At 49.8% G+C, this 25,899-nt stretch overlaps 1 protein-coding gene across 1 annotated transcript in view; it reads left to right on the top strand.

Annotated features, from left to right (window-relative positions):
• Positions 1-25,899, top strand: part of LOC119382310 (general transcription factor 3C polypeptide 2) — a 370,071-nt gene that overhangs the window by 285,259 nt on the left and 58,913 nt on the right. Inside the window, exon 13 of the mRNA XM_037650013.2 lies at positions 4,584-4,712. Within this exon, the coding sequence (XP_037505941.1) occupies positions 4,584-4,712 (129 nt within the window). The remainder of the gene's footprint in view (positions 1-4,583; positions 4,713-25,899) is intronic.

The raw sequence follows: 25,899 nt of genomic DNA, 5'->3' as shown, positions 1-25,899 counted from the left end.
CTTCGAGAACTTCAACCATGTAAGAGGAAGATTATTTCTACTGTTTCACCGCAAAATAACTTGCTAGTCCTTGGAGGAGCTGCCTTAGATGATAGTCACTGCAAAACCCTAGCCTTAGGTCCTAAATACTGTTTTAAGCCTAACCTGAAACCAATAGACGTTTTAAGTTTGCCGCGTACAATCACTAGACTTGTTTCTGAGAAGAGCGTTCCCACTGCATTTCAGACTGCGTTGCTAGCATCAAGGGTTCTAATATGCATCTCAAGTGTTCTGATCCTATCCGGCCTTGGTTAATTACTGTGTCGAGAAGAAACTCAGGCCAGTAATTTCAGATAAGGAAGGGTATTTTGTAATTATGCCGGACAGTTTGTTCTCAGAAAATCATTAACAGCCATAGAAAAGAATTTAGGACGGTAAAACTTAAGCCATCGGTAGTTCGGCAACGTGCTGTCGACCTTTTGTTAAGACATAATCTTGAGAGAATAGCTTGTAATGTCAAGAAGGCTAAATCACTTACTTTAGAATTGTTTTTTTTTCAGCCAAAACACATAAGAACGAGATTCCGTTTCGAGCAATCGTTTCAGAGCAAGGCACCTGGCAAGTCGCTGTATCTAGTTATTTGCAGAACTGCTTAACCTCTTTGAGTTTTTCAGACCCTTTTCGTATGCGTAATTCTCAGGCGCTAGTTCAGTTCCTCTCAGAGGAGAACCCCGGCTGTTGTAAAGCTTTTAGTATGGATATTGAAGACCTATATTATTCTTTGCCGCATAAGGACTTGTTTAAATGTGTTAATGAATGTATTAACGAACAAGGCCACGAGACGGTTTTCACCGATAAATGTGGTGTTTCTACCGGGGCATTTCTAGAAATCCTTTCCATGTATTTAAAGTCGACGCTGGTAGGTTGGAAGGAAGGCGTTTATGTGCAGAAATCAGGGATATGTATTGGTTCTAAGGTTGCTCCGGTTCTTAGTGATTTATACCTTAGCAAGATTGACAATCTTTGGAAGGCGCCTTAGGTAATTCGGTTATTAAGGTTTTTCGTTATGTGGACGACTACTTGATTTTTTGTAGTGATGAGGACTTTGAAAATGTGGTAACTTCCGTGAGCGAAAAATTTGAATTAAATGGAGGAGGGCTGAGCTTTACTAAAGAGGTGCCTCAGAATAATGGAATACAATTTCTAGACATTTCCTTAACATTCCAGAAGAACCACGTGTGCTGGCAGTATTCTCCTAGATCTTCCAAACCGCTGTTAAATTTTTCATCGAAGCACTCGAAGGTTGTAAAAAACGGCATCGCCATGTCTTGCCTTAAGTCAGCCCTCACCAAGTCATGTGAGCACAAAATGAGTGATAGCTTTAGCGCACAGGTTACGCGTCTTTTAGATGTAGGGTATCCTCGTGATGCAGTGGCCACGGTCGCTGAGCGTTTAAAGAAGTCTATTGTGTTAAGTCCGAGCATGGTTGCAGAAAGCGATAGGAAGAAACGTGTTGTAGGTATTCCGTACATTCATTGCATATCTCACAGGCTAAAGAAAGTAGGAAGTAGATACGGCGTTAATGTTGTTTTCACGGCTGCCAATAAGCTAGGTAAGATTTGTGCCGCTGTGCAGAGGAAGAATGAGCGAGTAAAAGACAAGAAGCGGACCGGATAATTGTTTCGTAAACACACCAACAAATTCACTGATTGCCGTACGAGTGTGGTGTATAAGGTCCCTTTCAGCTGCGGCCGCTTCTACGTAGGACAGACGGGCAGATGCATTAACCAGAGATTGTTGGAACATAAGAGATCGCTAACAGGAGGCTCACCTTCTAATCTATCTTTACATTGTCGAGATTGTAAGTGCACGCCAAATTCGATGAATGCGCAGTGGTGTACCGGCATAGAAATGAAGAAACGCGCCTGATGATTGAAGCATGGCATATCGAGAATAGTGGTAGCGCATGCGTGAGCCAACCGTCGATTAACTTGCATAAAGATGAAATCAAATGCCTTAACAGTTATCTTCTACGTAGACCGCCACGCGTGCCGGATTGATAGGTTCGCCGGTTGCATGGGCATGCGCAGATAAGTTTTCGTGCCTTCTTTCTTTTCAGCCGTTGTGCGTCTCTTCAGTTGTTAGTCGGCGTTTGTGGTGTCCTGATCTCTTTCTTGTGTCCGTGTTTGCACGCCCTGTCTCTTTTTAGAATGTAAAGCCCCTCTATACAGCGTTTCGGGCGTCCATGACCGCATGCCATGCAACTCGTGCCGCTGTAGAACAGAACGTAACCGTGCAAATGCTTTGTTTACGTCAAAATGCGGAAAATTAAACCCACATAAGCAAAAGTATATGTTTGAGTCGTCTGCTGGTGATAGTCGCCGCCATCGAACACCGCTGCAGTGACGAACGGTTGCCAGCACTTCGCGAACATCGCGTCGGCCAATCAGCGCGCGCATGCTGTCCGCTCGTGCGGTCCCACCGAGGACTGTTGCGGAAGCCTCCCCGCCTCGAAAAGCGGAACGGAGCAGAAAAACGGAGCGGAAACGGACGTGCGGTGGCAGCGCGGTGAGGCCTTAATCGGCTAAGTTTGGCGTCAATAACGGATACGGCGGCTCCATGTCGATAAGGGCAGATGCGCGAACACCGTCCACAAACACGTCTAACACGTTCGATGGGCTTCGCTGAGGGCTTTCGCAGTTCGATAGCGTCGCAGCCCTTGCCTCGTGGACTGCGACTAGTTTTCCTGGTCACGTGGGACCAGACGTGGCCGCATCGGTGGCAGTGATCGGCGTCGTGGTGACGGTGAACGGCGTGTAGATGGAGCTGGGCGAGACGATGGTGACATAGGCGGCGGTGAATCGTAATACGGGCGGCTTGACTGGCTGGTGATGGTTGAGGCGGCTGCACGCGATTGCAATAGCGGGCAACATGACCGGCGCAACCGCACGCGAAGCAGATCGGGCGGTTGTCAGAAGTGCGCCATCGGTTCGCCGGGGTAGGTCCCATCCATGACGCAGGACGCGGTGGACGAGGCGTCTGCTGATACGACTGCATGATGGGCTGCATCGGTGGCCTAGGTATGACGTCGGCAAACGCAGCCGGCACACTCGCTTCGAAGGCCTGAGGTCTGGCGACGGCTTCGGCGTAAGTAAGTGGGGCAGCCACAGGGATCGCTTGGGGGTGACCTGGCTACAACTTGCGCGTAACTGAGCGGCGCAGGCGCCGGAGGGGGCTGGTGGTATTCCGGCATGACCTCCGCGATTTCCTGGAGAGTGGTCGATGGCTGTTCAACATGCTGCGGGTGAGGGAAGGGCAGTAGGGAGAACTGGCGGGCAATTTCCTTGCGCACAAATGACTTGATCTCAGCGAGCAAGGCGGACTGATCAGAAATGGTCGACAAGCCAGCGAGATCGGCGTCACGTGATGGAGGTCGACGGGTCAGCAACCGCTGCCGGCGCAGCTCCTCGTAGCTTTGGCAGAGCGTGATCACCTCGGCCACAGTACGAGGGTTCTTGGTGAGCAGCATAGTGAAGGCATCGTCGTTGATGCCTTTCATAAAGTTGCGGATCTTGTCAGACTCAGGCATGGCTGCGTCGGCTTTCTTGCACAAGTCCAGGACGTCTTCTATGTAGCTCGTAAAAGACTCACCGGTCTGCTGAGCTCGTTCACGTAAACGTTGTTCGGCTTGCAGTTTACGAACGGCAGGGCGGCCAAACACATCGATGATGGCAGTCTTGAAAGCAGACCACGTGGGGAACTCGGTGGCGTGGGTGTTGTACCACAGGCCCGCCACACCCGCGAGGTAGAAAACCAGGTTGCTGAGTTTGCCTGCCTCCTCCCATTTATTGGGTACGCTCACACGCCCGTACATCGCAAGCCAGTCCTCAACGTCGGTCCCATCCGCGCCGGTGTAGATAGGAGGGTCGCGGATGCGGGGGACACCGTGGCAGGAGGTCGTTGTTGGAGGAGGCGTTTGCTGAGCAGCGTCTTGAGGCATGGTAGTTGGTAGGGTACGTGATCTAAGCTCCAGGGGCATCGAATGGGAGCACAGCACTCTCCACCAATTTGTTGAGGTGTTTGTTAGACGGCAGTCGGCGACGATGCTCAATGGCGACAGTCAAGGAAACACACGGGCTCAAAGCGCGAGCGGGAAGAGCCAAAGAGGACGACCCACTTGAAGGCTATAGAGAGCGCAACCCATTACTCATCTCAAAGGCTTCGCTACAATAGTTTTCTCATGTTATGAATATGTGTTCTGTGCTGCAGAGAAACAACTACTCTATGTCACAATAAAATTTTATTCTCTTATGGATTGTGAGAAACAAGGTCGCACTGCGCCATTGGAGATTTTAGGATTTTTTTTTGGTGGGAAGTGAACGGAAATTTTGGGGAAAATAGTTGCTGCCTGACACCTTTCTACAAATGTATTGCAATATTAAAAATATGATGCCTGCAACAAGGAACAATATTTGATTGCACGCGATGGGAAGGTGATTTGTAAAAGTGGTGAAACTGCTTGATAACAGTGGCTTCACGCACTTTTCCTTGCAACATAAAAAGAGAAATAGATTTTTAGTCGGCGCAATTTCGTGTTGTTGCAGGGAGTGACAGTGTCTCCCTGGAGCAATGTGGTGGCTTCGTGCGATGCATCTGGCAAGGTGGCTGCCATCTGTCTGCCATACCTCTCTGCCAACTTGGATTTTCTCAAGAACCACACCAAGACGCGCCTGGTACGTTGGCTTCATTTGTGCCTGTCACGCAGCAATGCGATGCAGGGTTGCTTTGAGGTTCATGGAAATACAGATAAGTGTGAGTGTGGCACTTGAACTGACTGAAGTTGTAAAATGCAAGAACGTTGTGTCACTTACCTACACTAGCAGGATTTAATATAAGCCGGTCATTTGTGGGTGGAGTATACATTGACCGAAGGTTCTATACTATATGCAACAAGGCACTAAAATCCTCTCATTGCTTGTAAGTGCAGTGCGACGCTGTACCGTATTCACACGTTCGTAAGTAGACTCGAATGTAGGTCCCCCAACATAGTGCAAAAAAAAAATAGCACATTTCACATTGGAAATTTAAGTTGTCGCTGGACTGACTACACATGCTCACTCGTGGTCGTCAAGCCAGCCCTCTTCACGAACTTCCACGCCTCGGCCCTGCCGGCCTTGAATCACGTAGTTGTGTTCGGGGGAAGATTTCACCAGAGCGGATCAACGGTGACTAATCGGCAGACGGCGCCCGACGGAAAAGGGGCGCTCAGAAGGGCCATTAGGCCGTTCGCCTCTACCCGCGCCTTTGTAGCCGAACCCCGCGACCTTTTGTCGACCGCTCCTTTGACGGCGGAGTCACCCGCGCGGTGGAAGCGATCCCACGGATTCTGACAACGTAAGCAACAGGCGGCGGCATCTTGTCGCAGACAAGGCTCGAGACGGCATTGTAAACTGGGCACGTTGGTGTGGTGTATTTCAGTGTACTTTGACTGTGTATGTGATTGATGGCGTTTTTAGTTGGCTTGCCACATATTGAGGGCAGAAAAGCGTGAGAACGTGGAGGCGGAGACACGTCTCTGAGAGAAACAAAGTTCTTTGCTTCATTGGTGGAGTATCGAAAAGTGTTGGTCCCATAAGGCGGTCTCAGACGAGACAGGGGGGATTTAAAGGATGAAATAGGAGAGGAGAGGGGAGAGCTTGGTGCTCGACGGAGAGATTGCGGAGGGGACAGAGGTCGTGCTTGGCGCGGAGACGGCCGCTAGGGGGCCAACGTGAGCGGATGCCTGCAACGTCGGCTCTGGCAAACGGTACGTGCTACTCCTACCCAATCTCTTCTACGGCCACTAAACTGCTCGAACAGCGACACAAGTGCCTAAGGAACACAGAGACACCGCCCATTCCGGGCAAGCTCCGACCTTCTGTGTGCTACGAACAATTAGTGCACCGAGACGCTGACCCTCCGAGCTAAGCCTCTCTGGGACTCCGCACCTCCGCCGACACTGCCAGCGACGCCTGCCGTTATCATGGAAGTAGCGGTTGAAGGCCACACCATCACTGCAGAAGAGTTCCAGGCAGACCATTGGACACCTGTTCTCTACAAGGCCTACGCGTCCCGACCAGCCAGTTCACCGAAACCGCTTCCCTACCCCAACGCTACCTTCGAGGCGGCTAACCCAAACGCCAGGAACGCGGCGCACGACGCAGCAGCCGCAACTGGCAGCGGCACGACGCCAGCCCGCTTACCACCTGCGACCAAGGAGACTCGAATCACTGTGAAACGCAGCAAGCAGCTGCCACCGCTCCCACCGAACGCTATTCGCGTCGTCGTTCGCCCACGAGGTGAACTGCGACTTCGAGATATCCCAACCCCTCGACCTCACGAAGGCAGTGCAGGCCGAACTCCAGATCACTCTACCCGACGACTTCTGTCTGCGCATCCACCCCACCAATAATACATTCACTGCGGCTACGACACACTCCTCAACAGCTGAGATTCTGAAGACGCTGACCTCACTCACTATTGGAGACCATACCTACCCGTGCGTGGCGTACGTGGCAGCTCCACCGGGCGCTACAAGAGGAGTCATCTCAAACGCCTTTGACGACGAGACCCCAACGCAGCTGTACCAAGACCTGGTCAGACGAAATCCGGAGTACACCATACTCGCAGCTCGACGGATGGGGAAGACGCACTCCATTCTCATCACCTTCGACGCAAATGAAGTCCCGCACTCCATTAAATATATGGGAGCCATTCACCGCTGCACTCCGTACCGTGGCAGTCCGGATGCCTGTACGAATTGCAGACAGCCTGGTCATCGTTATGACGTCTGCCCAAACCCCAAGTCTAATCTTTGCCCACGTTGCGGCACACAACACCTGCCCCAAGAACCTCCTTGCACGCCCAAGTGCATTCTGTGCGAGGGCTCTCACCTTACCGGCACTGGATCATGCAAAGGACGAAACCTTCACCAACCACGCAAACAGACAAAGCAACCAGAAACGCAGCAACAAGAACCGGTCGTACACGGGGACAACTTTCCCCAGTTGTCGTCAGGGCCCATTCAGCCCACCAGCCCAGCCACAAAAGCAAGCCTGGACCGGGCCGCTGAACAAAGACTGGGGCCCTTCCCGCTCTTCCTCCAAGCACGCATCATTCTTGACAGCGACTCCCACTCTACAAGACGCCCTGGCGAAGTCTCGGGAGGAGGCAGCGGCGGCCAAAGCAGAAGCTCAAGCAGCTCGAGCAGAAGCCGCAGCCCTTCGAGAACAACATCGCGAAGCTCGAGGCCCAGATAAGTACACTTGCCACAAGCTATCCAAAATCCACCTACCCCCGCTCCAACTGCATCACAACCTCCTCCCCCCAATCCACCCACAGCCCTATCATAGCCAACCACGTCAACTCTACTTCCTCTCCTCATGCTCTAGAGTTAGATGTTGACACGGAACTTCCTCGGCACTCAACTGAGTGCACACCGCCCATCCCTCCACACACTCCTCTCTAACCGATATACCAAATCTGCTTGAGTCTTTTACTGCTCGTTTTGAGGCGAAATTGCAGGAAGCTATCACTAGCATCAATCAGGAATGTGCAACGCTCAAAGATGCGGTAGTACGTGTAACAACAGACAATGCTGCGCTTAATCACCGTTTTGATGCCCTAACTCAAGCATTCAATGACCGCTACAACAATCTTGAGTCACAGCTCAATTCTTTCGCAACCCGCCTTCCTAATCGAGACCTCACCCCTAGTAAACGCAAGAAGCCTAAGGCAGCCGAAGGGCAAGACAGCCCAATCCCTGCCGTCGCTCACGACTCCCACCCCGGCGCTGCGGCCTGCCTCTTATCGACTCTCATGATGGCAACTCCAAACCATAATCTTACACTCTGGCAGTGGAACTGCCGAGGTTTTGGCCAGAAGCGTCCATGTTGTCCACCAACTTCTGTCTTGCGCTGCGGGACCCGACGTCCTTGCCTTGCAGGAGCCGTCCTAACCCCCTCCCCTACCCGGCTATACTTCCATTATACCCACATCCCCTACACCCTCTCGGGTAGCGTTTCTAATTCATCGCTCAATCACCTCCATTTCCCATGCTTAGCAGTTCAAGACATTGATCACCTTTTAATTGAACTTGTGCCGCAACATGCTAGAGCGGACCAGTCTGTTCATACTGAATGTATATAGCAGCCCTAAGTGCCTACAAGGCAACTTCGAGCACCTCTTTACACTTGCGAAACGCTTAGCGAATAAGTGCCCTCTCCTCGTCGTGGGAGATTTTAACGCCCCACATACGGCCTGGGGTTACCCGCGCGACACACCAAAAGGACGTCGGGTGTGGTTAGCAGCGCAACAAAACGGTCTCTCCCTACTCACCGATCCTACCTTTCCGACACGCACGGGAAACAGTGTCTGTAAAGACACTACACCAGACCTTACGTTTGCATATCGCCTCCCTCATGCCACATGGTGCAACACGCAAGAGAATTTGGGTAGTGATCATTACATTATCGAAATTCTCTTAAATATGCAACTACCCCGCAGGCCTCCCAGAGGCTCCACTTTCACTAAGTGGGATTCTTTCCGCACATATAGAGCAAGCCGTACCCACGCTGCTATCACGGACATCACCGAATGGTCCAAACAACTTCGAAGTGATGTCCAATCCGTAACTTGTCCTATACGAGAGGACTGCCCAAGCGACACAGTTGACTCCCGCCTCCTACATTTATGGGGCGCTAAAAACAAGCTTAGAACGACGCTGGAAAAAGCAGCGTTGGAACCGGACTCTTAGACGTCGACTCGCCCGCCTCAGCAAAGAGATAGAGACCCACGCAGCCGCTCTTTCACGACAAAACTGGGAATCACTTTGCAACAAATTAGATGGCAATATGAGTTTGCCTCAGACTTGGAACTTGTTTAGGCACTTAATTGACCCAACGCAGACTAAAACTACCCAAAGGCACAACCTCACCAAACTCCTACATACTTCCGATATGCCTCCACGAGAACTCCTCCAGGAACTTCGAAATCATTACTTCCCAACATATCCTGTAGTAACACACCCCGACTATACAGGTCCCCCTAATGACCTCCTCGACGAACCCATTACAGTAGCAGAAGTTCAAGCCGAACTACAGAAACTAAACACTTGTTCAGCCCCTGGTCCGGACGGGTGCACAACAAAGCACTCCGCAATCTCGATGCCCAATCCATTGCCGTCCTTACTGATTACTTTAATGAGTGCTGGCAAAAGGGTACCCTCCCACCTCAATGGAAAGACGCCAAGGTCATCTTTATACCCAAACCTGGGAAACCTCTGCTTACCTCTAACCTCAGGCCCATATCCCTCACCTCATCTGTCGGCAAAACTTATGGAGCATGTACTCCAAACCAGGCTTTGCCAGTACCTAGAAGGCAAGAATCTCATGCCCACTTGCATGTTTGGATTTCGTCCGGGTCTTTCCACACAGGACGTTTTCCTACAAATAAAACATCATATTCTCGACTCTAAAACCTGTGACACCAGAGCTATCTTAGGTGTAGACCTCACTAAGGCATTTGACAACGTTATACACTCAGCTATCCTACAGAACCTTGTAACTCTGGGAGTCGGTGCAAAGACGTACAACTACGTCCGAGACTTCCTCAGCCACCGCACAGCCACACTTACCTTTGGCGACCACAGCCTTCCGGGCATCACGCTTGCGCACGAGGTACACCCCAGGGAGCAGTTCTTTCCCCTCTTCTTTTTAACATTGCCCTTCTTCATCTGCCGCAACAGCTGGCTCAGATCCCCAACATCCATTTTAGCTTCTACGCCGACGATATCACTGTCTGGGCAAACCACGGCAGTGACGCCGAAATCGAAGAAAACTACAACTGGCACTGACCACCATTGATACATATGTACGGGAGCGTGGCCTTACCTGTTCCCCTCCAAATCAGAGCTCTTTCTCTACCGCCCGAAGCAATGTAATTCAGTCATTCCCCCCATCTCTCTCACGCTAGGTGACCATCCCATCCCACTAGTCTCTAAAATTCGTGTGCTAGGGCTAGTTCTCTACTCGCATGGCGCACACGGAGAAGTCATAAGGACTCTCCAAACACACGCTCAGCAGACCACTCGACTGATTCGCCGCATCGCGAACCGTCGGGCTGGCCTACGCGAGCGAAACACGCTACGCCTCACCCAGCTTACATCATAAGCCGCACCACATATGCCCTCCCTTACCTACCCCTCCGACAAAAGGAGAGAGACCGGGTTAACGCGCTAATACGAAGTTGCACGAAAACGGCTCTACGACTTCCACCCAGCACATCCAATGCCCGACTCCTCAAACTAGGTGTACATACACATTTGAGGAACTCGCGGAAGCCACCTTTACGGCACAAAGATCTCGTCTGTCTAATTCAGTGGCTGGGCGCACTCTGTTGTCCCAATTAAACTTAACCCCAATTACACACTCACCCGAGGGGGTCCCTCTTTCTTCTAACCTCCGCTCTCACCTCAACGTGCCCCCAATCCCGAAGAATATGCACCCTGTGCGAGACGAGAAACGCAGAACGGCAAGGGCTCGGGCCCTCGAGAAACAGTATAGCGAGGACCATGACGTGGTCTACGTGGACGCAGCGGAATACACGTCAGGATCCCGTATGGCCCTGGCGGTAGCTGACAGTCAGGCAAGCTTCTAACGTCGTGCTCAATCATCACCAATTCCTCCACAGAGGCAGAAGAGGCAGCCATCGCGCTTGCATTTGTTTCTACATCTGCCTCCACAATCATAAGCGACTCAAAATCAGCTATCCTGAACTATGCCAATGGCTTCATTTCCCGCACCGCTGCTCGCCTACTACGCTTCTGGCAGCCCCAGCGTTCCATAACACTCGTCTGGACGCCAGCACATGCCGGCCTCCCTGGCAACGAGGAGGCTCATTCCCTAGCCCGAGGTCTCACATTCCGGGCAGGAGAAATGGAGCCCCCTCCACCGGCCGAGGAGCGCCTGCTCTCCTTTCGAGATATTCTCTCGTACTATCGGGACCAACGAAGAGTATACACCCCCCCAGCCCCATCCCTAACCATAGCACAGGCCGCACATTGGCGACGCCTACAAACTCAAACTGCTCCATACCCCATATTACTAAACGCCCGATACCCAGACCAATTCTTCTCTTCATGCAAACTTTGCGGCAAACCAGGAGATTTCCTACACATCCTCCTCACATGCCCCACCTTCCCTCATCCCCCATCACCGGCTGTGGCGGTGTCTTACTGGGAGTCCATCATGACCAGCACTTCTGCTTTCGATCAGCGCCGGATCATCTCCTGCGCCATGAAGAGGATTGCGCTTCAGGGACTTTCCTTCGCTTTGTAAGGGTGCCCCCTCACATTGAGGGAGCACCCACGTGCCATGTAGGGGGCTTGGCCCCCACGTTCACACACTGGCAATAAATGTTTCTACCACCACCGTGCTTGGCGCCGACTCTGATCCAGGGACTTGGAGATATTCTCTTAAGGGCTTGAACGCTTGGTGCGGGCCCAGCCCAGCTGTTGTCGCGAGAGCTGTTCAGTGGCCGCCCCGGCCTTTGTTTTGTCATAAAGTGTAAAAGTGTGTAAATAAACTCAAGTTTGCCAGTATCTGAGCAACCGGGCCTGTCCAGTCCTTGAACGTGTCGCCACGATCATCCTAACCATCGGGATCACCTCCATCGACCCAAATTTAACTCACGTCCTTGGCATTCACGTTTCTGAAGCAAAGACGCAGGATTTTTTGCGTGATAGTCCCGCCAGCAGAGATCAATTGCGTAGTTCGTTCATACTGCGTCGCAAGCTCCGGAGAGCTTCCAGACATCAAGCCCGTCAAATCTCCGGCGCTTGGTGTCACGTGTGAAAATTTGGTCACACAACAGTTGCCACTGCCGTACCACCCATTGAGAAACGCCTAACACGTGTCTCGCAGCGCAGTTGTTTGTTTTTTTCTGCACGAATAACAGCACTGGCAGCCCTTGAACGCTGCTGTGAACGAATGCCTTAAGCATTTTGCCCTGGAACACTCATGACGATGAGACACGATGATAAGCGCAACAGTGACACGCGGAACGGCCTGGGCACCGAGGAATCTCTGCACAGCTTATCGGCCTACGCTGCCTTCCGCACGGTAGATGGTAACAAAACTTTAGTCTACAGCCCCGGCGAGCGCCGGCCCGTTGGCACCTGAAGCGTGCGCGGCGCACGCGGGGACAGTCGAAGGCGAGCAAATCAAGAACGTTGCGAGGATGGGAGGGAGGGGCTGTGGTGGCCCGGGTGGCGGGGCAGGTTTTAATTCATGTCGACTTGCCATGTGCAGTCGTCAATGAAGCAAAGCGGAAAGGCGAGCTAGTTGGTACTGATTCATAATGGTGTAATAGTAGCGCAAAAAAAGACGAGGACAAGAAGTGAACACCACAAGCGCTTACTCACAACTGAAAGCTTTATTGCTTGGACAGAAAAAACTTGACGATCGACTAATTCCCGCGCATGCGCATCATGGGCAAGGCAAAAACCAGAACAAAAAACACATCACCTTCAACCCTCCGCCCCCCAACAGGCTACCCCCTTTCCTTGAGTAGAATTACTTCCCTCTCCGATATGGCTAAAGAAGGATGGCTAACGCACGTAGACGCCCTCGTGCTAATATGAAAAGCTTCTGCGAGTTCTCGTGTCGTGCGATCGCGGTGTTTGAACAAGACCTCCGTTGCGGGGAATTGCACCGGCACTCAGCGCAGTGCATGGCCAAGTGCGTTAAGGGTCTCCCCTGCAAGGAAGACTGGTGCTCCCTTAGACGTATGTTCAAACATCGGCCTGTCTGGCCGACGTAGACACGACCACACGACAGAGGGATGCGACACAAACCTAACTTTGTGGTTCATAGAGCAACCGCGCGTCCCGACGTTGTCAAGCCTGTTGCCGACCATTGAACATAGTCTGCCTAGCTTGTTTCTAGCAGAGAAAACCACCTTCAGCCCAAATCGCTGGGCTGTCTTCTTAAGCCGATGTGAGAGCGCATGTACGTATGGCATAACAGCCATTTTATCATTTTGATCTGTGTTCTGGCCGCGTGCATCGATACCTTTTATCTGTTTGATGAGGCGCTGGCAGGTGATTTGTATTACCGATATAGGAAAGGCTGCGTTCTTTAGACGATCCACCTGCTCCTGAAAGCTGCGAAGAGCGAAATGCGCACACGATCTGTTGACAGCGGACTTCAGACACGACATAGCAATGCCGTCCTTCACCAGTTTAGAGTGGAAGGAATGGTAGCTCAAGAGCGGTTTCGTAGACCGGGGTGCATACATCCAGCAGACGCGCTGTGAAGAAAAATGCAGTGATAGGTCGAGGAATTGTAAGGTGTTGTCAACTGGCACCTCACATGTGAAGTTCAATCCACCGCCCCTGTCTTTAAAAGCTCGGAGTACCACATCAGCATATGATTCGATATGTGCACTTCTCATCAAAACCAAAAAATCGTCGACATACCGAAAAACTTTTATGGCTATGCCCTGCAAATCAATCTGCAAGTCCCTGTCAACCTTGCTCAAATATATGTTGCTAAGCACGGGGGCAACTCGTGACCCTATGCACACACCCGTCTTTTGCACGAAGACCTTATCCTTAAAACCCACCACGGTGGCACTTAGGTAGAAGCTTAACAACTCCAAAAAGGCCCCTACCGTGGTTCCACAGGTATTTCTGAATTCCACTTCATCGTTATCGTCCACAATGCATTCCTTTACACGTTGCATCAATGAGTCATGTGGAAGGGAGTAGAAAAGATCCTCTACGTCAATGCTGACTTCACTTCAGCAATGTCACTTCAGCAATGACGTGCGCTCTAATAGGAGTGTTGATCGTTGATGGATGAGCCACTATCTCTCTCAGCAGCAGCATTCCTGAAGGTTGAAGAATTAAGAAAAAGCTTCTTTTTCTTCAGAGCATGCATGCGGCAAGAAAGCAAACATAATGTTGTAACCATGCCACAGCGTCCCCGATTTCTTGTTTGCCCCCCGTTACTAGTTTCAGTTTGTGCAATCTCTCATTAGTCCCTCCGTCGAGCGGGCTGGACCATCATCGGCACATATGCGGGAAAGAAGATGGGAAGTGTGCGACAGCCAGCCTGCTTGTTCTGGGGGCAGGCACCCGCGTGTGAAAACATTCGTGTGGTCACATACACGCATTTTTACGCCTACAGACGGCAATCGTTGATGATGCGGGAAAGCAAACACAAACCTATGTAATTAATTTTTTCTGCCACTAATAAATTTGACTTGTATGTTGTCGGGTTGCTATCAACCCCTGTAAAGCTGTTTTTCGCCCCATGGCACACGCGTCCGGCAGATTAGGCATAGTTAGCATCCTTAGTTTTGACGTAGAGCGAGAGATGGCACTGTGGGTGCATGGTGGCGCAGTGGCACTGCTTGGCGGGAAGCGAGGTTATCCAGATGCTTGTGAAAGAGCGCTTTCTCTCCTTTAAGAGCGAAGCTCTTTAAGCCGCCGTTAAAACGTGCGCGTTTCACGAAAAGCCAGCCACGCCGTAGCTATGGCAACCAGCGACGCCGCAGCTGCTAGAACGCCTAGATCAACTCGCGACGTCATGCCAAGCCGTGCATGCACACTAGCGACCACCACGCAGCTGCTATCGCTAAGCCACGCCCAGCGACGGAGACACATCGCACAACCAAGTTCCGCCGCACTTCCGCCGCTCGATCAGATACAGCCATGGGACATGCAAAGAAAGTACGCACTCCCGAAGGAGAAGAAGCGCATTTTGAAGCGAGGCTTGTCGCTGTGTGAGAACGGCAACGGCAGCGACAAGCAGATTCAGAATACGCGGCCAGGGAACGGAGAACAAGAGATGACGAGAAGGTACTGCCGATCACTGTGAGTGGAATGCTGCGCCTATACGAGCTCTACGTCAGGATCCAGCCTACTGGAAAGCCTAGTATTAGCAGCGCCGTGCTTGGCCAGCTTTGTTGTGTCTCAAGCCTTGCGCGGCCAAGTGCAAGCCTTTTTTGGAGTTTAGCGTGGTTGGCCACCGACGGCCTTTGGGGAGGTTCGTGGGTGCGATACCGCGGCTCGGGCTCACGGACTCCTCGTGGTGAGTCGAATGTCAGCGACGCTGCATTCATGGTACATTGTATGTGTTGTGTTGTTCTCTGTATGGTGTATTGTCATTATATTGGATTATTTGTCAATTTACCAGCTATTCAGCTTGCAAGCTCGCCGTGATCTAAAAGCAGTTAATAAAATGTCCTCATGTTTGTTGCTCGACGACGGCGTGATTGTGTCCGTGTGTTCCATGAGCGCGGCTCTTTCCAGACTCCATAATGTGTAATAATAATAATAATTTCGGGGGTTTAAGGTCCTAAAACGACGATGCGATCTGTAGTGGAGGGTACCGGAAATTTGAACCATCAGGGATTCTTTAACATGCACCTAAATCTAAGTACACGGGCCTCGAGCAATTTGCATCCATCGGAAATGTGGCTGCCGCAGCCAGCCGACCGCTAGACCGCTGTGGCGGGGAGGGGGGGGGGGGGTGCATGTGTATCATTCATTGATAAATATTTTTGGTGAAATCACAGATGACCCTGTGAAATCTGTATCACACAGATTTCTAACGCGATAGCGTTAAAGAGCTCGTTTCGCAGAAATTCCGGTGTCGGCGTCGGTATAGTGTACTAGAAGCGTTTGAGTGGGACGAGCGAGGGGTTCAAATAAGGCTCCGGCCATTGACAGAACAGAGGGCGCTGGGATCGAGGGGGATAAGGCTGGGTGCACGTGCAGCACACCTCGCCTTTCGATAATGCGGGACTCCACGGTGCTTGTGAGTGTGCCGCAAGGGACGCTCATCGACAAACGCGGTCTGCATTCCACAGGAACGCTTGGAGAGAAGTGCGTGCCCGCACAACGGAACCCTATCCACTTCGACCGTAGCGCCACCATAGTATTTCCCACACGACGCGCCTCAGCCCCAAGCAGGCGTGGACCCGGTTGTTCGGCCCGCTCAGAATGCTTCTAGTACACTCTAGCGTCGGTGTCGGTGATGGCGTCATTGGTTGTGAGCGAAAAAAATCATCTTTTCCGTGACCGAAAAGTGTGGAAAGATTCAAATAAAATAAATAATAAAAATCTTCAGGTTCAAATGAGAATTGAACCCAGGCCGTCTGCGTGGCAAGCTGTTGTCCTACCACAGAGCCACGCTATTTCTTGAAACTGCTTCAGAAAAAAACACTGTATGAATATCATGTAATGGACGGAGGCCCCTTAACGCATGTGATATTTTGTGGCGGAAGCGTAGAATCGCGCCAGGCGTCAAAACATGCGAATTGCTCAACTAGTGGAATCACAGATGACCCTGTGAAATCTGTATCACACAGATTTCTAACGCGATAGCGTTAAAGAGCTCGTTTCGCAGAAATTCCGGTGTCGGCGTCGGTATAGTGTACTAGAAGCGTTTGAGTGGGAGGTCCACCCATTAAAAAGCTCTCAGACATATTTAATCATCATCAGCAAAAGCATAAACAAAGTGAACAGCTGTGTAGGTTCGTGTGTTGCCTTACGGACGCATTCGCTGATTCGCAAAAGGAATAACTATGGCGGGCACTTAACAACTGTACTTGCAGTAGGCATCTTAGGATACTTCGAAACGGCTGATGTGTGGGGTCTCACTATATCGGCGCTCTCGGAACACGCAGACACAGTTGACGCTTATGGTAGAATTAGCGCAAATACCACGACGAGAGAAGACGAGAGACGAACAAGCGCAAACTATCAACTGAAATTTATTCGAAAAGCACACACATATAAACGTGAGCACAGTCACGAGTCACCTTAGCAAACACTAAATTCGATTAGGGGCAGGCGCTCAGGCAGTCTACCTCAGTGGCATGCAACGTGATAGATGGCCTCGCTACGCATGCCTCGCCCCATCTGTGAATGCTTCCTCAATTTCTCGCGCAACCCGTCCGGGCAACCAAACACACGTTTATTAACCTCTTTTACATACGAAGAGCTCACCTGCCGGAACTGATACGCAACTAGTAACATGCCAAGTAACCTTATACAATGCTAATACAATACCTGGAGAACATAACACACACCCAAGACAACATAAGACATAGAATGCACCGCGAATGCGGTGTCGCCGATGATCGATTCACCACGAGGGGCCCGCGAGAAACGAGCCACGGTATCCTCCCCCACGGACCCACCTCGGGAGGTGTCCATGCACGCACGCCACCGAACCCGAAAAGAGACTCGCTGCTGCTTTCTGTCTGCCGGCCTAGCTTCTCTTGCAGGCGGCGCTGCCGACGCCACCGCACTAACCCGCGCGAGCACAGCGCCACTGCTCGCTCGGCGGCCGTTTAACCTAGGCTTGTGCGAATATTCGAGCACTTCGAATATTCGAACGAATATTACAGTATTAGAATTCGCTTCGAAACGAATTTAAATTATTCTAAATATCGAAGTATTAGAAATGAACGTATAGACATATAACCGCATGTAACCCCTGTAAAGGTGGTTTCACTGCGGCGCAGGGGCGCTATACCGTGAATACACCTTTCCAGGAGAAATGCGCACTACCGCGAAGGTTAAATGAACAAATTACCCTCACATCGATTCATCATTTTTAAATTAAGTTTAAAAGCTCGTTATACCAGCTTATATACTCTAAGTAAATTTTGAAACGTAACATATTTTACTGGTTATCACTTGCATTCTACCGAAAGTCAAATCCTGCTATAATTAAAAGTTGCTTCCACTTCCCTTTGAACCAAAAAGAATGACATTTGCACATGCCTTGTTTCAATTTTAAAAAAAATATTGTGCAGGTTAGTTGGGTCGCGACAAACATGCTCATTTTTCTTTTAATATGTGATATATGCTATTCGAATTCGATTCAAAATTATCCGACCAAATCACTGTTCGCTTCGAATTCGCTTCGAACCTAAAGTTTACTATTCGCACAAGCCTAGTTTAACCTAACTGCGGCCTATCTGTGAGACACGCGTGTGCCATGAGGCACAAACGACTTTACAGGGGGTGATAGCACCGCCACAAATGTTACGCGCAGAGTTGTTCGTTTCCTTACGGCACGGTTGAGGCATGCACCGAGAACCACAGCGAGGCTAGCAGTTGAGAAGGCGATGCGCACGGGGCCCGATTACGCTATCGCGTTCTACACTTCAAGGCGAAGCTCAAGCATCCTCCAAGTTTTTTTTGTATTCAGAAAATGCTGCTGATCAGTAGTGAATGCTCCCGTGAAAATGAGTCATATATTACACTGCATGCTGCAGGGAATTTGATGTTTCATTTCAAAGACAGCTGAAAATCGCCCGCTCTCACAGCAGACTATGTAGATGGAGGGATCAACTGTGTTGGTGGAAGGAAGCACACTGTCATTAACTGATTTCATGATAGCAAAAACATCCTCAGTAATATTTGCGCTAATTCGGTCGTTTGATTAATTCAAACAAACTTCAAATTTTTGGCTGGCCATCTATGTTTTCATTGTATTGGTACAATCGTGCCTAGTTTATGTGTATGCACCTAGGTGTAGTGGATCAGGGTTGATAGAGGTGAAGAAGAATCAACATATTTACACAGCACAAAATTAGCAATGACAGATGACAGGGCACAACGCAAGGCGCTCTGAAGAAGATGTTGACCTAGGGATATTGGAACCTCAGTGCCCTGCAAGACCTTCGAGTCCACCATTACGTCACGTCTTAATAAACCCTTCTATGGATGTAACAGTATCTTGAAGCCGCTTAATTCAAACTGCTTCATTGCATAAACGCAGTTAATTCGCACTTTTTGCTTGTCCTTCACTGAATATATCTGCTGTGTCTGTTGCTTCACAGCACCGCATAGGTACGAGGTCCAAATGACCACTCCAACAGAAACCATACCACGTATCACCTTCGGAGGGCAAGCTGATTAATCAGCAAGTTCGTGAAATGCTAAGGAAAAATGTAAACCAAGAGTCATGTAGTTTATGGACAGCTCCAGTAGTTCTATTTAAAAAGAAAGCCGGCTCGTGGCACTTTTGTGTTGACTACCACCGCCTCAACGCGATCCGAAAAAAAAAAAAAGAAAAATACGTATACCCCCTTCTGAGCATAGATGATGCCATTGTTTGCCTTTCATTGGTTGATTTGAGGTCGGGTACTGGCAAATTCCTATGCGCACGAGAAACAGGTAAAAGCTGCATTTGTTCATCCGGATTGACTTTAGGATTTGAAGGGGCCCTGCAATACTTTTTCAGCATGGTCAGAAAACACTGCCGATCGTTAGTCGAGGCTACTGAAAACATGTGAGCCAGGCATTGTAGCCCAGCACACAGCCTGGAATTTACAAGTAGCTAGAAATCGCTCGCTGTTCTCTCGACAAATGATGCCATAAAACCCAAATGACTACTTCTCCAGTGCGTTTGTCTAGATGGCTAAACAAAAGCCGTTAATGAGCACAAGTGTTCTTTCAATCTAACATTGACACACCACCCAGTTTGGTTTGCAACGAACATATCTATTCTTTTACAGCGAAAGCTGCTATGAGATCATTTCAACGGCTGTTTTTGGTGCCGTAGTTGTCCGCCGCCGCCAGTATCCGTAACCACTATCGTGTGAAATAAGAAAAAAATGAAATAAGAAAAAATTTCCAGGATGGAGCGGGGTTCAAACCTAGGCTCTCTGCGTGGGAGCCCAGTATACTACCTCAGAGCCATGCCGGTGCTTGAAACTGCTTTGCAAAAGGACCCTATACAGGCTTCATGCCAGGAAGGAAGCACAATAACATATGTAATATAGCGTTCTGGAGGAGTAAAGTAAGAACCAGGCGTCACACTCCGCGAATTCTCTAACCAGGCGTCACACAATGCGAATTGCGCAACGAGTGGGTTGTTGAATGCTTCCAACCCCTTACAAAGAGCTCTGACATAATTCTTCATCGTCATCAGGCACAGCATCAACAAAGTGCACATAATGCCTTACAGGTGTTTAGCGGGTACCACAGTTCTCCGCAGAATGACGAAAAATGGCACAGTGGCTGCTTCCCTACTTCAGATAAATTAAGATGATTTGTAGCGTAGTGGGTCCCTCGCAAGTGCACTTGTATTGGTTGCCAAGGAAGCCCATAAGCCCATGATCCACTTCCTCAGGGTCTCAATAAAGTCCCCCCCTCTCCCTTATTTTCTCACGTTAACGTATATTATAGAGCGTGGTGGGAGAGAAAAATAGCGACCGGGCGTCGCACAATGCGAATTACGTAGCTAGTGGGTCGTTTAAATCTTCCAGCCCATTACAAAAGGATCAGCCATAATTCGTCATGGTCATCAGTTGTGGCATCAACAACGTGCACATAATTCCTGACAGATGTGTTACTGTTGCCTCACTTATCCGCAGAATGACGAATAATGGCGTAGTAGGTGCTTCCCAACTTCACAAAAATTATGATTTATGGCGTAGTGGGTACCTTGCTAGTGTACTTGTTCTAGTAGCCCCAAGAGAGTTTACAACGGGCTCTAGAAATTCCGCTCTTCCAGCTTTCGCTGTGACTGTGCTGCGCTTTCCGCGCAGGCCTGGCGTTTTCTTCTTATCCGGACAAAGCGTACAGGCCTTGTGCAAACAAGAAGTTCTTTTTTGCAAACAGGAGCAAATTGAGGACATTTTATTGGGTAGGACAACACGCACCCCATACCTACTTGCACATTCTTCAAGCAATGAGAAAACTTGTGCTTTTTTGCGCTCTTTTTTCTTATGTATGTGATTCACTCCTTTGACCCACTTAAGTTATGACAGGTCCTCAAAATTTTCATATCAGGGTAGCCTGCCGACTTCAGCCTTTCAACTTGGCCCAGGAAGCTTTCTTTCATCGAATGCTTGCACGCTTTCCGGAACGCAGCATGAACAATGCCAGACGTTAATATCTTAGAAGAATGAATTCCCACCAACTAGCTCAAGTATCTCTTCTAGTGCAGTGCTGTTGCAGATGCCCTTTTGCGCAGCACAGTGAATACCGTCAGTGTGCCGAGCGGCACTGACGCTAATGACGGCTCAACACAGGGACAGTGAGTTGGAATGCTTACTGACGTCTACATCCAGTGCCTTGAAGCTGCAATGGTTGAACAAACCCACAGGGTCCTTATGCTGGGATATGTCCACCGGCAGGGCCAGACCAGAGTGTTCGTGCCCTCAAATCTTTGCTAAAACATTTATGGTATGCTGCATAGCCTGTCGCATCCGGGAATTTGAGCCCGCTCAACGACTGTGCATAGCGAGGTTCATGTGGCCAGGAATAAACTGGTATGTCCGACACTGGACAGGAGAGTGCCTCGCATGCCGACGCTCCAAAGTGCAGCGACATACTGTTGGCCCCCTTGGGATCATTCTCTGTCCCGGACTCTCTATTTGTCTATGTGCATGTGGACATTACGGGACCTTAGTCCTCTTGCCCGGGACAAAGCTATTTGCTAACTTGCATCGATCGCTTCACACAGTGGCTGAAGGTCGTCCCCATTCCAGACATGACTGCGGATACTGTTGCCTGAGCTTTTATCTACTACTGGATAGCCCTGTTCGGAGTACCATCAACAGTGACTACGTATCAGGGAACACAATTCAAGTCTTTCCTATTCGCGAACATCACACGGCTCCCGGGAACCTCCTGCATCTGAACTGCCTACCATTCCATCAGCAACAGTATGGTGGAAAGGTTACATCAGACGCTGATTACTATATAGCCTGACGGCAGCTGCGAGTCACAGTATGGTGGGCCTTTTATTCTGTTGGGAATGAGGACTGCTCTGAAAGCGTATATTGGCTTCTGCTTGGCTGAACTGGTATATGGAACAACACTTCGCTGACAGTAAACACGCAAACGTCCAGGAAAGCACAGACTACGCCCTGCGACTGCGGGACATCATGAGCAAGCCAAGGGCTGTCCTGCGTTCGCCAGCAGCGCGGATCGTTCATGTGCACCGTGTTCTCTCCTCTTGCTCTCACGTGACTGTGGGGCATAGAACCGTACAGCGTCCACTCTGACCTCCGTATGATCGGCTGTTCAAGGTGATGAAACGTGGAGACAAGCGCATTACGATCGACAGAGGTGGCCGTCACAATGTGGTTTCGCTGGACTGTGCAAAACCAGCACACATGGATTGCGACAGCAAACTATACCTGCATCATCTTGAGCTCCATCACCACAAGGACCCCGAGCAGACCAGATAGGACAGGCCGAACATGTCGTCAAGGAGTTCACGCGAAGTGGACGGTGCTCAATACCTCTCTTGTGCAGAAGCTTGTGAACCACAGCGTGGAGTTCGAGTGCGCTCATTGTTCATGCATTCACAAGGGGGGAGTACGGTGGCGACCCAAAGCGCCTTATGGGTAGTGCCAAAGGCGCATGCACGTGCACGGAATAATTCGAGTGATCCTCGATGGGATGGACAGCAGATAATAAAAGTTGGATTGTTGTTTGGGATGCATCTTGTTCACTTGCTTAGCCCTGCTGAGAAGCGCATTCCAACATGCCCGCCGGGATCACCGACGGCGGCCTATGGTCTCGCTTTTCATCCCAGCTGCCTTTTCATGGTAACCGACCAGTTCTCCGTTGCCAGGTTCCTTATAGATACGGGCGCAGAAATTAGTGTGGTTCCCCCAACCAAAGCTGATCGTTCCAATTCACCATGGCAGTCGCTTCTGCTGTCAACGTGGTGCTTCCTTTCCTCTCTGTTGTTGGTTATCGCATTTGCCTGTATATAGATTACATTTTAACCGACCCCAGCACGCACGGCCTCGCTTCTCTTAGGTGTACCTGCTCGAGACCACCGCAGGTCCGGGCACCTCCAAACAGGCTGCCGCGTTTGTCTCGCACCTTGTATCATTTGCACTGCTGCACAGAGGCCCATCACCGTGAAGGCACGGCGAGAGAGACCCTAAGCGACGTTCTTCAATCGGTCATTTATTTACGGGCTTTTGATACAATGAGAACTGCTTTACATAAGTACCAATAGTACGTGACATAATTATACAAAACACCTATTAGAAGTGATCATAAAATGAGCCGCTCTTAAAACTTCTTCTGCAGTGTTGAGTATATCATATCTCTTTTGATAATAAATATGAGCAGCAGCGAAGAAATATGAGCGGGACATAGAAAATTGTCTTGAAACAACATTTTTCCTGTGACGAAATGTCTTTTGTGTGTGTGTGTGTGTGTGTGTGTGTGTGTGTGTGTGTGTGTGTGTGTGTGTGTGTGTGTGTGTGTGTGTGTGTGTGTGTGTGTGTGTGTGTGTGTGCGCGTATGTGCTTCCTGTTTCTTAGCTTTTTTTTTCACGGTTATCACCACTCTATCATTGTGATGAACCCTTTGCATCATAGTAATTACTGCTGGTGTATCATTTTATTACCATTTCATTTAGTATATAATTTATTTTCTAGAAATGTATAGGTTCACTGTTTTGCTTTCTGTGGTGCACCTGTTGCGAACCCCGGGGGGCAGAGGCCATCGTCAGGCGACTAAAGCCTTGAGCCTCTGTCTCCTCAGGAAATACCTGAAGTAAAGCTGAATTGAATTGAATTTAATAATACATGTTACAAAATTTGAAGCTGAACATTTTGACAGATTTTCCTGTCTGGTTGGGTTGTTCCGACTGTCAGGCCACGCCCCGCCACGGTGGTCTAGTGGTTATGGCGCTCGACTGCTGACCCGAAGGTCGCGGGATCGAATCCCGGCCGCGGCGGCTGCATTTTCGATGGGGGCGAAAATGTTTGAGGCCCGTGTACTTAGATTTAGGTGCACGTTAAAGAACCCCAGGCGGTCGAAATTTCCGGAGCCCTCCACTACGGCGTCTCTCATAATCATATCGTGGTTTTGGGACGTTAAACCCCAGATATTATTATTATTACTGTCAGGCCACATACATTGGCGAAGAAAAAACGGGACCGAAAGAAATAAACAGCACAAAAACGACGTCAGGACGTTCACAAGACAATGGAACCCGCTGTTGTGTCGTGCGACCCCTGGTGTCATGTCAACGCAACAGCTTGTGCTGTGTTTTCTGGCAGTGCCGCAGGACGGAGCCAGGTCTCCGCTCTCCACTGCAGAGAAAAGAATCTGGAGATAGTGAAATGCATAAGCACCGATATTAAAGAATTTGGTCATGATGCCGAAATAATCCTTCTAGGGGACATGAACGCTCACATTCATGACCTGGACGGATATTCAGAAACCAATGGCAAGTTATTGCTAGATCTCTGCGTGCAACATAGTCTTGAGATAGTTAACGTGGGGCCTAAGTGTGAGGGGCAGATCACGTGGGAAGTCGGAAACAGGCAATCGAGCATTGATTATTGTCTCATGACAGAAGGAATATATGACAAACTTAGAGAGATGAGAATAGACGAGGAAGGCATTAACAGCTTGGGTAGTGATCATAAACGCATAATATTACAAATGGGATATAAAACTGAAAATAAGAACATAGAATCAAAGTTTGGCAGCTTGTATCTAAATGACAAACAAATAACAAATATAGCCGCAAGAGTCGAGGAAAAAGTAGACGAACTACTAGGCAAAGACTGGCAATATAGTGAGCTGCTACATGTAATCACGAAAGAAATGGAAAAAGAGAAGAAAACTAATTGTTGGAAAGGAAAGAGAAAGCCAAAAAGTTGGTGGAACAAAGAAATCCGGGAGGCGATCGAGAAGCGACGTGAGGCATCACGGGAGCACAGGCAGGCAAAAAAGGAGAAGCGGCCACAGGACGAAGTCAACCAAATATGGGAAATATATTGTCACGTGGTCGTGACGTTGACGAAGGCAGCACTCAGCACGTCAGAGATGAAACTCTTTATTTGGCCGAACTTGTGGCCGGGAAACTGAAAAGCAATACACTGATAGCGGCGAATAGAGCGTCGACCGTCGATCAACTGACAAGCGGTGAAGCGCGTCGGCTTTTATGGGCCTAGTGCGCTGCAGTTTTGACTGAACAAGTGGCGCCGCCCAGCGGCGCGGCGCGTTTCTAGTCAGTCGCGGCTGAGAGCGGGTGCGTTCGGGCGGAACTATAGCAACTCGAAAGGACGAAGCTGAATCGCGGTCAAACAGGTGTGTAACTATGTATTGTGGCGTGTATCGCTGTCGCAACAGCTACAGAAACACTGTCGTTAAGCTGCCAGAAATAAAATTATACGGACTTATATGGAAGGCTCACGAGAACGAGCGATGGCAGCGTCGGATAATGGGCGGTGCGACGTGCAAGATAAACAGACGCTCTTAATTTTTTAAATGCTTTCCTTGCTATTACTGCGCATATTTGCTCGTTGTGGTCATAAAGTCTGCCTTCTTTTAGCCCCGATGGAGGTCATAGGCAGCTCGTGAAGCACCGAAACCGCATATGCAGTGCCCACTTCTGGCGCAATGATAAGAGAAGCTCGAAAGCCCTGCATTCTGCCTGTGTGTTCCGACACGTTTTCCTGCGTGCTATGTGAAAGGTGACAGCGTGACCCTGCGACGAAGCGTTAAACATCCTCGTATCTAGAAGGGGACGCGGCGATGGCCAGAACCACGCGCATGACAGGTCTGTGCAGGATGTGTGCTCGCACTTGTTGACAAACATATACAAGGCGCCGACGAGCTTACATACACCATCTTCAGCGTCCACCCTTGCATCTGCAACTTGCTCCCACAATGTGCAATTGGGTCTATAGACAGCTGGGAAAATGTGCAGAAATCATTGAAAAGTCCGAAGGGAACGAGCCAGCGTAAAAAAAAAGTGAGAGGAACGAACGTTTTTTCTCTTGCTTAGCGCGAACACCAACTAACACACGCAGACTGATTACTAGCGAGAAGCCCTGCTGAATAGCGAGAATGGATGGAAAAGT

This window comes from Rhipicephalus sanguineus, chromosome 2 (genome assembly GCF_013339695.2).
Source record: "Rhipicephalus sanguineus isolate Rsan-2018 chromosome 2, BIME_Rsan_1.4, whole genome shotgun sequence".
Lineage (NCBI taxonomy): Eukaryota > Metazoa > Arthropoda > Arachnida > Ixodida > Ixodidae > Rhipicephalus > Rhipicephalus sanguineus.
Note: the sequence above shows the minus strand (reverse complement) of the source record. Positions and strands in the feature narration are given on the sequence as shown.